The 14,964-nt window shown below is 38.4% G+C and overlaps 1 protein-coding gene across 2 annotated transcripts in view; it reads right to left on the bottom strand.

Moving 5' to 3' along the window:
• The window catches only part of fhit (fragile histidine triad diadenosine triphosphatase), a 439,268-nt gene that overhangs the window by 102,167 nt on the left and 322,137 nt on the right, over nucleotides 1-14,964 (bottom strand). For both annotated transcript variants that reach the window (XM_031277239.2, XM_031277238.2), the window contains 2 exons: nucleotides 10,342-10,487; nucleotides 1,256-1,285 (listed from right to left, as the gene is read on the bottom strand). In XM_031277239.2, coding sequence (XP_031133099.1) covers nucleotides 1,256-1,285; nucleotides 10,342-10,487 — 176 coding nt within the window. The remainder of the gene's footprint in view (nucleotides 1-1,255; nucleotides 1,286-10,341; nucleotides 10,488-14,964) is intronic.

Raw genomic sequence — 14,964 nt, 5'->3', positions numbered from 1 at the left:
CCTTTTATACATTGTCGTGTTTCTTTAGAAATAAACAATGGACAAATAGAGTCTTTAAACACTTCTGATGTAAAGTTATTCGCTGTCAAAGTGACGTCAAAATGAATGGCAGTCAATGGAATGCTAACGCGGGTGAGAGCTAGGTAGCATCAAAATGGCGCAGGAGGTATGCATTGAGAAGAGAGGCTTACCCCCTTGGCGTGACCTCCGTGACTGTTTGTTCACAACAACAATGGCGGACGTGATAGACAGATGTTTGCAATGACCGCTTTGTGGATTGTTCTGTGTTAACAAACCATTTGGGGCACCAGCATAGATGTCCGAGTAATGAATTTCAGTTCTAAAGTTTGAAACGTCAAGGTTCGGTATTCTTGAAACAAATTAGTTCATACGATGTTTCGTCCGACCACGTCTAAACAGGCAAACATGGGCATACTTGGAAAGAACGGCCACACTCAAGGATGGAGCAAAAATCCTGCGGTCCCAGCGTCCTTCTGCCTGCATCCCAATGCCTCCCAGACCTCTCGGTGTCTTTGTTGTCTCCTTGGAAGTAATCAGCTGCAATTCTTGAATGTTGGTTTCTGGAGGGGCAGTCGCTTTAGAGAATGTTTTTTTTCATTTCACGTTTTCATGATGCATTCTGTTTTGATTCAGAAAAAAAAATCTTTGTTTCTGTAGTTTCTCTGAATTTAACTGGTCCAATAAACAGAGACCCCTCTCTCTCTGAACAGGGGAGACTAACCCAAACCCTACAAAGAAAACTAGCACAGACACACATTTCTCATGTGAAATAAACAGAACTTTTTCAACTTTGGCAGAAAATAATTTGTGTTCACGTCAGACCCTTGTGCAGTAAGAAAGTGAAAGAGAAAAATGCTTGCAGAGCCTTTAAGCGTACTCTTCAATGCGACAAAAGAGTCTTCAAAATGAATGCAATGGAGTGTGATATATCTGGTAGCGGATAGTACAGTGCAGTAGTGTATGAAGGGTTGAGAAGAGCTCTGAGCTGCAGTGAAAGCTAATGATTGGGTCCCTTTCACTTTAACCTTAGACCTCGGTGGGTCCCCAGTCAGTCACCTGAATCATTCCATACAGCCTCCAACCAAACCAAAAAAATGATTTAAACCTTTTAGAGAGAAGATCTCTAAATTATTCAGCCCTGGCAAGAGTTACGCACCACAAATGTGATGATTATTTAATTGTTGCAGGGGCCTCATGACATATTTAAAAAGGCGGTGAATTATTAATTTCTCACCTTCACGGTTTGTCCGGCTTCAGGGCCGTCCTGGTGGGAACAGAAAGAGGTAATTAGAATAGAGTTGGGAATTCAGAAATATTTACATCAATAATTCAGATACATTTTAATTCCAGACGAGCTACAGTACCTCACTTCTTTCTTCCGATTAACAAAAATGATTGTTTCATTCCTTCTGTGCTGACATTTATTTCTCTATGACCATTTATTATTTAATTTTTCTTCCAGTGGAGGGACAAGAAGACTAATTTGTATTTTTCTACACTTTGTACACGGAAATATACAATATGTGATACACAAATGAGTAGATACATGGATTACATACACTATTTGTATTGAAAGATATAGATCAAAGAAAGAAAAACGTAGAAATGCAGACCAGAAATCACCATTCAGCATATTCAACGCTGTCTACACAACACATGTTTATATGTTTGTTTGTTTTATATTTTTATTTTGAAAGATTTTTTTTAGGCATTTTATTTTGACAGGACAGCTAAAGGCATGAAAGGGGAGAGAGACGGCGAACGACATGCAGCAAAGGGCCGCAGGTTGGAGTCGAAACCGCGGCCGCTGCATCGAGAAGTAAATCTCCATATTAGGCGCGCGCTCTCCCAACTGAGCTACCCGGGCACCTATGTTTATATGTTTTGTATGTAAAGTGAACCAAGTTCCTTTTTTTTTAAATGCACATTTTATGAACTGTATCTGCAGTGTTCACTGAAACTGTATTTTTATTTTTTATCCTCTAAAATCCACTGCTGGTAACTAAACGTTTGCTTGGTCAAAGCACTCAATAATTAGATATTATCAGTGGATCAAATGACTGTAGAATGTGTAATGTCAATGTCAACACAGCTGAAAACTGTCCTCCAATACAGCACATTTAAAAAGAAGAAGACATGCCTTTATGCCGCAAACGGAAAATTCACATTTTTCACTCTGCTTCATGTAAGAAAAAAATCCGTAGAAAAACAGATAATGTCCTGGCAGAATATTACCAGCCCCTTTTCAGTTAAGTTTACAGACATTTCCGTTGATCCAAAAAACTGAAAATTCTTTAAATTTAAAGTATATCCTCTGTACCTTTAAAGGCTAACTAACGTTTTTTTCAACCCTATTTTCCTATGTTTTTGTGTCTAAGTGACTGATGGGAACAACAATCTCTGAAATTGGTCCAGTATTAAGCAAGATTGCTGCAGTTGGCAGCGGCGAAACAAGCTACAATATAAGTTAATAGTGCAATTGTCCAGCTTGTATTTACCTTCACAAAGTGCTTGTTTTGCCACTGACAGGCTCAGATTAATATTCTAAGTGTCTGACAACATTATGGAAAATATTTCCAAGGAGGTCGACCTTTCTGTTAAAGAATAAGATCTTTTTTTAAACATAAAAACATCTGCGAAACTGCGTTCACTAAACCCACCAGACTCCATGTAAATAAACAGTAATTTTAGCACTGTAAAATACACTTAATTAAAAGTCGACAGAAAACTATGGAAAGCCGTTTTGGGTTGTCTTTTCACTTTTCCAACCATCACAACTCTAGATCTGGTAGAAATAAACACATAGCTTACTGATCTGAGCCTGTCGGTGGCAAAATGAGCACTTTTGTGAAGGTAAATACAAGCTGGACAACTGCCCTATTAACTTACATTGTAGCATGTTTCCCCGCTGCCGACTGCAGCAATCTCGCTTAATACTGGACCACTGTCAAAAATTGATGTTCCCATCAGTCAGTTAGACAGAAAAACATAGAAAAATAGGGTTCAGATTGAAAAAAAAAAACGGTAGTTACCCTTTAACGGACATTTCTTTTCATCCAAAAACACCTGTGAAAAATCATTACAGAAAATTCCATCATATTAACACTGTATATTAGCCAGTATTTCTACGGACTTTTCTAACAGTGCCGGTACAGTTATTACACACAGTCATTACTTAAATGGGAATTATTAGTTAAAAAGGTAGAGAGCGAAAGTGTTCTTATCTCTCTTTTTCTTTCTTTTTCCTCGAGACTGACTGCTCCGGAGCACAACTACTTCTTCATCTGCTGACACCAACCAAACCCTTTCAACACGCGTCTTCTTCTCAGACTCTGTCATATTAGGTGTGATCACATTCATTGGGATTATACTTTATTTGTTAGGAAATGATGACTGGAATTTGCATGGCTCGTTCATATCACACATCAGTGATGAGCTCCCGTGTTATTTTACAGCACTGATCTAGTAAAAAATCATCTTTTTTTTTTCTTCTTTTTTTTCCCTCAAGTGAGGTTGATTTGTGTGATATTATTATTTGTCACAGGAGTGGCGTACTGCAGAGAACAGTTGCCCCCTCCTGCAGAGAGTTCCCCTTTAATGTGTCGGCTGGAACCCGGGAGCTGTCACAACTAATCTCCCATCATCAATTCTCATCACCTCCCCAGTCAAAGAAAATGATATCCAGGTAAAGATTACCTTCGAAACAATTTTCTATGACAGGACCGCAGAGCGAGCTAGCTGCCATTTTGATATTAGCATATATATCAGTGGTTATGCAGAACAAGGCCATTCAGTCGGAGACCAGAGCCTGTCTGGGTGTCAGAGTCAGCTCCGTATTTAGCTCCCATCATACGGCAGCAGAGCCCATCCATACTAAAAAACACCAATAGGCCATTTGGTCTTTTGTTAAGATTTAAAATTCTAATTTACTTCAAACAAGTGAAAAAAAACAACAACAAAAAACAGCCAGTACAATAAGACTATTCTTTTTTTACATTGTTCAAATATGAATAACTTTTCTTTCTTGATTCAAGTACACTGATCTGCTTGATTCTGTTTTAACCCATTTAAAACCTATTACCCTTTAACCCTTGTATAATGTTCATATTTTTGTTACACAGCCAATGTTCCTGGGTCTGGTGGACCCACCACATTATTAGGCTTTTAAATAAATACAGCCATAACAATTTATGTAAAAATACTTAACAGATTAGTTACCAATGATATATACATCATGTATGGTTCATATTTGCCATTTAGCCATGTGAGATCACATTTATGATCATATGATCATTTTCGTTTTTTGTGAGAAAACAAGGAAATTCAATTATAAAAAAGGTAGAAAAAATAGAAACAAGATTTTTGATCATTATTGGTGCTTATTTCTTAGAACTTAATCAGAACAGGTGAAAGTGCTTGAAATGTAACAATTGTGTAACTTTGTGTGGGAATAGCAGGTGCAGAAAGACAACATAGTTCACCTACAATTAAATACACTCGGGTCCAGTAGACACAAACACCTCATATGTAATAGTTATGTGTAGGGGGGGGTGTATCATGTGCAGTCATTGAAAATAAGTTATTTTTTATGTTCTTCACAGAAAATGAGCCAAGGCCAATGAGTTTGAGTTAGAAGAAATAATAAATAACATACTTTTTCTTTTAGCAAACATTGAAGATTTGTAAAACAATCTTTTTCACCTAATCTCATTTTACTACTTAATGTTTGTTTTTCTTACTGTAGCTATGATACTTTATCCACTTATTGACTCACTCTTTTCTTACTCTTATTTTACCTTGAATCTGACTGGAAACAATTGCAACTAAAAAATGTCCCTGAGTCCGCACCCAAGACTTTATTTTTTGGAAACTTTGAGATCTCCACAATAATTTAGAATAAAGTTTATTAGATTGAACCACAGACTGTCTGTTCTGTCCCTCCTTGGTGAAGGCCGTCACAAAGCTCTTATTTCTTTCCCGAGGAGCGAGCATCGAGAAGGGATCATCGAAGAGCTATAAGCGAGGAAACACTAGAGCAGCCTTTACGGAAGCCATGCAGTTGAAGGAGTTGCTAACTCCACCCGTACAGCTGACGAATTCATGTGACGCTTCAGAGGAAAGGACGTTTCCTCCCTCTACAACACATTTTCTCAGTTCCTCTCTCCCGGTGATTTCCTCGCATCTCTCCCGTGCCTCCTCGGTGGGAGGGACTAAGATACGAGGAAGGGAGGCAAGTTCAAAGGACAATTCCGGCACAAAATGAACCTAGGGGTTAATAACATATGTGTACCGAGTTGACCGTTCTCTGGGACATGTTTTCATGCTAATCGAATGTGTCTCTAGCTTTAAACAAGCTACCGCAAACGGGTGGTTAGCTGCTAACGCTACCTTTCGGGGCAGATGGTAAATCACTATTTTATACCACTAACAAGGCTCAAAATAGCACCACACTTTAACGGTAGCATAATGAGGGTCCCTACATGTAAACCGAAGCATTGAGAACATTGTAAGTGTACAGACAGTTTATTAAAAAGGTAGATTATAAAGACTGTAGCGTTCATGTTTACATGCGGGCGCGGTCATGAGCAGTCGAATCACGAATGCTCACAAGAGGTAGCGTTAGCAGTAGGGCTATCAAACGATACTTTTTTTTTTGTCGTGATTAATCGCTGAATTTCTATTGTTAATCATGGTTAAATTGCATGTTTTATCACAAAATTCTATTATTTTGCATTTCAGAATTTTGCATTTATTTTTCATTAAGTACATTTTAACAATGGAAAGCAATTCTTACCAGTGTATCTTGACCGGGAATGAAATGAATGCAAGGAAAGTTACTTTATGAACTTGACTTTAAGATTTGTATTTGTTTATTTATTTACTGTAAACAAAAGAAAAATGTGTGAATCTGTCATTATTGCACAATTCCTCCAAGTACCTAACTAAAAAACTAAAAATCTCTATCCTTACCAGAGTCAATATAGTGTGCAGTAACTCCTAAATAATTTTGATTACTCACTCACTTCTTCTACGATGCTGACAGGTCTGCAGTTAGTTGCCACCCATTTCGCAAAAGCTGTAGTAATTTGGTTTCATCAACAGATCGGCGAGTAGGACTCTCCAAAATAGTGCTTTGCCTGAGCCCACTAGCATTAACCTGAGTCACGTTAATTAGCTCGTAGGTGGTAGCTCAAGCTTGACGTGCTTCGTGATATTTTAATTCGGCTTTACACAACGTGCATGTGGCTTTCGACTTGTCTACTGAGCTGTCCAGGACTTTTGGAAAATAAAAAGCGCCATTCAGAATTGTGTTGCTGCTGTCTTTCTCCATCAGGCCTGCACCCTGCAGCAGCAGGATGTGTTTTACGAGGAAGTATGGCAGCTTGATGATAAGTACAGGTGCGGCAAAGGGTCAAAATAGTAGCCTGTTAGGCACGTTGCGAAGCCGAGTGAAGTGTAAAATAATTTAATAAATGGCGGCATGCGATTAATGCGATTAAAAAAAATGCACGCGTTATGCTCGGCCCTTAATCGCATCGCGATTAACGCGTTAATGCTGACAGCCCTAGTTAGCAGCTAACCACCCGTTTGCGGTAGCTTGTTTAAAGCTAGAGACACATTCGATTAGCATGAAAACATGTCCCAGAGAATGGTCGACTCGGTACACATATGTTATTAACCCCTAGGTTCATTTTGCGCCGGAATTGTCCTTTAAGGGCTATGAGATGCAGCGTACTGTATGTTTCTCTCACTATGCCTTAAGAGTCGGTACTCGCTCCAAAGCTAATCACCATCACTCTCTCACTCGCTCCACACACACACACACACACACACACACACACACTGCTATTCTCTTAAAAAGATACATTAGAACGACGCAGACACCAGCGCACAAGTATAAACTTGAGGCCACTTACGTAGGCTACGGCAGAAGCTCTGCGTCTAGCCTCCGCAGAAGCATAAATCACATTTAACAACAGAGATTTTTTGGGTTGAACCAAGCTCAGCAGCACAGCATGAGATTGTAAAGGTGGAGGCACTGGCGGGTCCAGCAGGGTTTAAAGGACAGCTTTGGATAGTCTATCTCAATACAGTATTTGCAAGTATTTGTATATATAATATTCCTGTCAATTTTGGCTGTACACAGATACCACCCTAGAGGGACTACACTGCTAAGTTCAGTCGAAGCTAACACGAGGCCTCAGCACTCCAAGTGGGCATCTTTGTCTTTGTTGTCTTCTTTAGGTTTATTATATATGTTTTGTCAGAGCAACAAACGTACATGAAACCACCAGAATGTATCCCTCCTCGGCAGTGGTTGAATGTAACTAAGTAAATTTACTCCAGTACTGTACTTAAGTCCAATTGTTGAGGTACTTGTACTTTACTTGAGTCTTTTCTTTTCATGCCACTTTCTACTTCTACTCTGTTACATTTCAGAGAGAAATATTGTATTATATATTCATTCGATTTGATTACAATTATCATGTCAGTGACTCGATTCGATATCTCGATGCATCACGATGCGTCAAAAACATTTTTCTATTAAAGCCATATAGGATATTTGACTTAACAAGCTTGTATTGTCAAGTGCAATGCCCAAGCTGCAATAAGTAACTTTAGACTGGAATGATGAGGTGTTTGGGTTGGTTTCTTTAAGGTAGCTACCACGAAGGTTTACCTATTTTGGATTAGTCATATACCACCCTACTTTTAACCTGCAAATCTATTGTGCTGTATTGGAATAACTGACCCCAGACAACTCTTTAACAAAAAAGGTATTGTTTACTGAACGATAACTTAAATGTACAAATAATATTTAGCCATTAGATTGAATAACAAAAAAAAGAACATATAACACAAATCACACCCTTCAAATATGTTAACTTCTCACTTCTTAACTCTATCAGTTTCCACTTAAAACACTCCAGCTACACAATGTGATTCCTCCTTACAGCCGTTTCAATGTAAAACTTACTCAAACCCTATTAAACCACTGTGTTACCACACACGCACGCACGCACACCAAGAGGGAAAAATAAAAGTTGCAAGCCTGATGGTAGCTCGTGTGCGACACGTCCGACAGGACGTTATCTTCAGGGAAGCAAACACACAGAAATCCAACTGACAGTTAGCTGTTAGTCCAAGAAACTAACACAGCTCTTCTATTTTTCATTTGAATGTTTATGCCGCGGCCGGAACGAACGACATCATTGCGTTATAATCAATTATGGTCGGCCACTGCATCGATGCAGCATCGTCCATGTCCGCATCGTGATGCATCGATTATTTGATTAATTTCAACACTTCTAGCGTCTTTTGCGATATGTCGGAGCCTTTCGCTATGTGTATAATGCGGCAGTTGATATCGCGATGACGATAACAAAACATTATATTGTGCAGCCCTTCCACGAACTCCATCCTCCAAAATCAACACCTCCCTAAAACCGTTTCAACACAAAAGTGAACATTAGAACTGTCATGAATGGAGGGTTTATTGCAGGAATGTTGGAATACTGCATTCATTTTACCTAGGTAGACCTAATAAACTGGCCAACAGATATATAACCATGTTTTTGGTTTTGGAAGGCCTGAAACAAACAGAGAAAATGACTACTTATCCTTTTTGAATAACAGGATTATATGAATAACTATTATGGTGTGATTGTTGTGTATGCCCTGAGTTAGGGCCAAAGATCCTGAAAATATCATACATCATTTCACACCATTTTAGATCAACTATAGTGTAGTAGGCTCCCCACTACAACCTGAAGTTGATGCTACAGTATCTTTGAACAGTCCCTAACCCCGGAATTCCACCAGGCGCCGATGTGCTGCATTCCGGCTGTGAAGTGGTTTTGTTCCGTCACCGCACCGGGACTGCCCGACTCGCAGATATCGTTGTTTTGGTCATTTTTCCTGGATATTTGTGTTTCTACCATACAAGTCAGTAGTCTACATAAGGGCTCTTCAACATCCTAAGCTGAAAGACAGACCAAATAGGGACCCCTTACTGCATCTATTGTATACCATTGAGTTGCAAGGGCGTAAATCCCAGGGGGGTCGGAGGGGTCAGGACCCCCCTTTCTAAAGGTTGTCCCCCCTAGAAATATCATTAAAACAATGCTGTGTGTTGTAAATAACATAATGATGTATACTTAAAATATCTGTGTAAGTAGTAAAACAATATAAACCCCAAAAAATGCTTTTTAAGTTTAGAAATATTTTGAGTCCCCCCTCACCTAATATTCATGCGGAGGACGCAAGATCATTTTATAATTATAATATGACCGCGTGGTGAACCTATGAACCTAATTCATATTTGATGAGCTTTATTAGTGGCTCACTAATTTACATTATGATCAGCTAATTTAACAAGTGCACAAAAGTATTGTATTTCTTTTATATGGGGACACTTTTTCAAAATAAGTCATTATGTTTTAAGGTATTTTTGTGGCTTGTGTACACATGTCCTCTACCAGTATAATTGTGGCTGTTTTATTTGTGTCCCCTTCAAAAATTGCTCTTCAGAAATTTTATGTTTATTGTCCCCCCCTACTGTTAGATCAGATTTACGCCCATGTTGAGTTGCATATTACTGTAAACTGGGCCGAATGGATGAAAATAAATGGTTATTATTTATACATCATGTTTTACTGTAACGTTTTAGTAAACATACACTTACTGTAATCTTAACTGTTTGGCTACCATAGGGGCTACTTTACCTATAGTAAATTTATCTTCAAAGTGTTGATTATTTTTTTTTTTTTTCACAAATAGGCCAATTCATCTTTGCTGTTAAAATGTTGCATTCGTATTACTGTAATGTATATTTTCAGACTTACTTAATTTTTTGAAAAACAAAACTTTCAGAAAAATATTCTTTTTTACATAATTTGGCGCCCACCCTGCACTAACTCTAACGACCCCCTACGGGTCCCGGAACCCCTGTTGAAGATCTCTGGTTTACAAGGTTTCTTCCATTTAGTTCAGTTATGAACAACACAGATTTGTGGCTGTGTCTTAGTTGCTAAAATAGTTAAGTGATGTGATATACGATCGGGAGTCTACACAGGGTATTTTATTTAGAAATTTGAACGAATGCTCTAACCCTTCCACTTCCTGCACTTCCTCACCGTGCCGTAAAAAATAGACCTGCCGTGTATTTTTAAAGGAGCAGAGCGGAGAGCTGCTTCTGGGACGCGCTGCGTCGCGGCTGGTGGAATAACAAGCATTGTCTTGAGTGGCCGTGATTGCTGCCGGTGGCGCAACGCAGCACAGGCGCGCCCGTTGGAATCTAGGGGTCAGTGTGTGTTTTACCTGGATGGCGATGGTGAGGGAGGTGGCATTGAAGTGCTTCTCCACCAGGTTGGCGACTCTCTGAGCGGTGTTGAATAAGTCTGCCACTTCATCTGGCCGAAGATCCCGAAAACGCTCCACCGGTCTCAGAGGGCACACCAACACATCTGAACAAGTTCTGTTAAAGAATTCTGTGCTGAAGACACATTGGAATATTTCTAACCCTGAAACAGAAACGTTAACTCATCTCTCACACATTAAAGCAAGTCTCTCTCTGATAGCAGAGCAGACCAACATCAATTGGTTCCATTACTGAAGACATTGGTGCATGTTCCACAAAGCCAACACAAAGCCATCGCAACACCCCAACTCATGATGAAATGAATAGTAGAGATGTTCCGACATAAAATATCCATCTATCTATACCATTTTTTCTTCCCAATAACGATTCCGATACCTGAACTTGTGTATCGGACGATACAGAGTACCGATCCGATACCTGTCTGTCATATATTTTATTATGTTTTAACAGCTGTATACTAATATCCCTGTATGGATGTGATGTGATTGCAATCAGTGTTGTTAAACTCTTTGTGAAACATGAAAGAACACAAACAATGAATGCCATAGAACTTTATTATCCAGTATGACAGCAAGTCATAACGTCCAAACCGACCGACTATAACAGAACATAAGTAAACTACTTTAAAGTAGACTTCGGGGCTAAATTATGTATCAGTTCGATTCATAAACTCCAGTACTTGCCAATACCGATACCAGCATTTTAGGCTGTATCGGAGGCTTTTTTTTCCAATACTGGAATGGGTATCGTAACATCTCCAATGAATAGCACAACATTGTCTGGATCATATGGACTCTTCTCATGCACACAGTAAACAGCAGCCCATTTGAAGGCACCATAATACACAACTAGGGCTGGGCAATATATCGATATTATATTAACATTGATATATGAGGCTACTGTAGGTAGGTATGTTGTCTTAAATATTGGATATCGTAATTTCATGATGTGACACAAGTGTTGTCTTTTCCTGGTTTTAAAGGCTGCGTTACAGTAAAGTGATGTAGTTTTCTGAACTTACTAGACTTACTAGCTGTTTGGTTATTTGCCTTTACCCAGTCCTTATTCATTGCATCCACATTATTGGTGATATTTTCTCAAAACTGTTATTGTGTTAATATTTTGTGAAAGCACCAATAGTCAACCCTACAATATCGCCGCAATATCCACATCGATGTATTTGGTAAAAAATTTTGTGATATTTGATTTTTTTCCATATCGCTCAGCTCTATTCACAACGTGGGGACCGCCCAAACACAATCTTTTCTCTTTTCACTCAGTAAGTGCAATGTCAACATAACAAGAATAGAACATATCAGGACAAGTGTTTCTGCTTCCTGTCCTTCATCATTGTCCATCATTTAGTGTTAAAAAACATAATTCTAACGCCAAATGGAGGACACAGAAGAGTGTATTCAAGTATGGTCCGGTTTAGGTGTGAAATCAGTTGTGGTATTGTTGGAGCTTATCAGTTTATTATTATTATTATTATTATTATTATTATTACTGTTTTGAATGCATACAGTGTAGGAACTGACAGGATAACATCACATTGAAAATTGTATTTTTTATGATTTCATGTGACAAATAAATTAAATGACTGATTGATTGTTTCACAGCATGAGATAAGTCATCGGGCAGGCTGATTGCTATGGTAACTGTGCAATTATACGTATATGGGATGTGGATATATTATCTTACGTACAGTACATTGCATCTAGGGCTGTGTAATTAATCTAATTTTAATTGGGATTACGAGGCTCCTCACGATCTCAACAACAACATAATGGAGAAAAAACAATTATTGTGATTCCATAATCCAGCAGCCCTGATTGCATCTGAGGTTTCCCCAGTGACCTTTGTGGGAGAAAGGAAGACTAAAATGGGTGATTGTTATTATTGATCACCACTTATTAAATCCCTCCATCAAATGCTTTTTAGAAGACTAGTGCAGTTCCTGTTTGGAGCAAATTGCATGGTTCCCAGTATTATTTTTTGTCTCACAACTTTATTGTGTAAATTCTCACAAACAACATGTGATACAAAAAGCAGTTATAAAACACTTGGTTCCCAGTGTTGCTGGCGTGCCCGTCAGAGAGAAACAACTCATCCCATGGTAAATGGTACATGCACAGCATTTGAATTTAAGGTTGGTGTGTAATATTACTTAAATCTATAGCATACTATCTAACGTAACAAATCTCCAATATGGTTTTCCAACAAAATGCCTCATCAAACCAAACTTTCTTCTTTAACAGGAACTTATAAACAGGATACAGCACACATTGACACTAGGCCACTATGCTGCAGTGATTGCAGAAGAGAGAAAAGTGTGTGTCATTTGAAGAGGAGAGCCAGAACAGTTACTCACTCAAACTCACTCATTCACATTTAGCGAACCAGAAATGGGAGCTGTTCAGTCATCGTCAGACCACTTTTTACTTTTTACACTGCCAGCCAGGGCCCGTTTTTAGCCTGCTATATTAGGGAGGGTGGGTAATTGAATTGAATTCTATAATATACTGTATATATATATATATATATAATAAAATAATGGGAACTGTGGGAAACTTGGCAATAGGTAGCCCAGAGGTTAGAGAAGTGGACAACTGGCCCAAAGGTTACCGTTTCAAATCCTTGGTCAGATGCCACAAAAATCTGGCCAGATGGCAGATGCTAATCTCTATTTTTTACAGAGAGTGAACACAGCTATGGACAGGTCTGCTTCTTCCATTGGCTGAACACATTTTCTTAACTTTTGATTGGGTGGGCAAGACATGTGTATCCCTAGATACCGCCGCCTTGCTGCCGACCATTGCAATGTATAGGACACAAAAGAAGAACCCTCTTTCTCCCCTTATTTCTATAGTCACTATTTAAATAAAGCATAAAATGCCTAAAAATATAGCTTTAAGAAGAATGTATGAATGTGATGAATGTAATAGAACATTTATAAGGACATAGTATATAGTACATAAGAAGTACATAGTAGGGAAAATACAGTGTGTCTCCATTTTGGCCCACTAAGAAAGTGTGAAACAACACTTGAAGAAAAATGATCCATTCCATTTAAGTCATGAAGGTCATGGAACATATTTCAAAGAAAGCTCTAATCCCACGTCAGAGTGATTGCACACAGAAAAGTAATCAACCTCAGTGACAGAAGTTAGACACAGTTTGATGAGTGGTGCGGGCACTGCAGCAGAGAGCAAATATCCAAAAGGCTTCAGGAGCATGTTGCTTTCCTTCATGGGTCATTTGATCAATAACAGTGGCTTAAGGAAACAAAGTGAGAAGGAGTTCTCTGGAAAGAACAATACAAGAAAAGAGCAAAGAACATGGGTGTTGCTTCGGCCAACAATGGAGAACGAAGTTGAAGGAAAAGCTTTAGGTCCTTTTAAATTCAAGACATCATTGATGACAAACTAACATTTATAATAGTTTCAAGGAAATTGTATCTACACACTGCCACCATCTTCAAGTCAGTTTTTGGTTTTATTTTGAGTAATGTTAATACAAAATGTTCTAGAGTCAAGTGTTGTTTATTTATTTTTGTTTTAGTGCACCAGTCTGTCTTTTATATATATATATATATATATATATATATATATATATATATATATATATATACATATATATATAAAAAACCAAAAATACCATATTTCCCAAACCGTAAGGCGGAGATTTAATCATATGTTTGTTAAATATAAAGCTACAGCCAGCTGCCTGATATCTTCTTTGTTTAATCTGTACCAAAACCAATGTGTAAAACCGACAGTTGGCTGTTTTATAGGGGGTTATGTGCTGGACTATTGGCTGGGACCAACTGTTAGGCAACCAGAAAAGATTTAAGGGTATCTTCGGCAATTTGGATGTTTCATGGAGTTTTGAAAATAAATGTGGATGGTGCAACATGGCAGTGCTGCTTGGTTCTTTGGGGGAATGATTGTAAAGATTTACAAAGAATATATTTACGGCATTTACTCTCTAACTGGGACTTTTGGGACCGATTGGTGAGATTGCTGTGGATGAAGTACACACAGTGATACACTGGTAAGAGCTAATGAGGTTTAACCATGTAGCCAGTTAATTTAAATAGCTCACGTTACTGTATTGTGTGAACAGTTAACTTCACTTAATATTTTCTTTTTGGGGGTGCAAATGTTCCACCAAAACAAGTTCCTTCCCGAGACTATTTTGCAGAGTCACCGTTGCTGCGTCTGGAGCTTAGCGCCGCCCAAGACGTCTGTGATTGGTTCAAAGAAATGCAAACAACCCTCCAAAACGAGATGGTTTATCTCAAGGAGTTTATCCTAATGAATAAACTTCATTTTGAATTTTGCACTAAAGCAGCTATTTGAATTTAAATTTAAAGTGAAATCCAATAATCTATTATCATGACTCACACTAAGATATCATGACCTGAGAGCCATAAGGTTATTTCTGTCTTTTTAACTAAAATGTATCCAATCAGCCTTTGGTGAAAATGGAAAAAACGTATATTTGTAAAAATATATTTAAAAACACATTAAGGCAGGCAAACAAAAACACTAGAAAAGATG

This window comes from Sander lucioperca, chromosome 6 (genome assembly GCF_008315115.2).
Source record: "Sander lucioperca isolate FBNREF2018 chromosome 6, SLUC_FBN_1.2, whole genome shotgun sequence".
Classification (NCBI taxonomy): domain Eukaryota; kingdom Metazoa; phylum Chordata; class Actinopteri; order Perciformes; family Percidae; genus Sander; species Sander lucioperca.
Note: the sequence above shows the minus strand (reverse complement) of the source record. Positions and strands in the feature narration are given on the sequence as shown.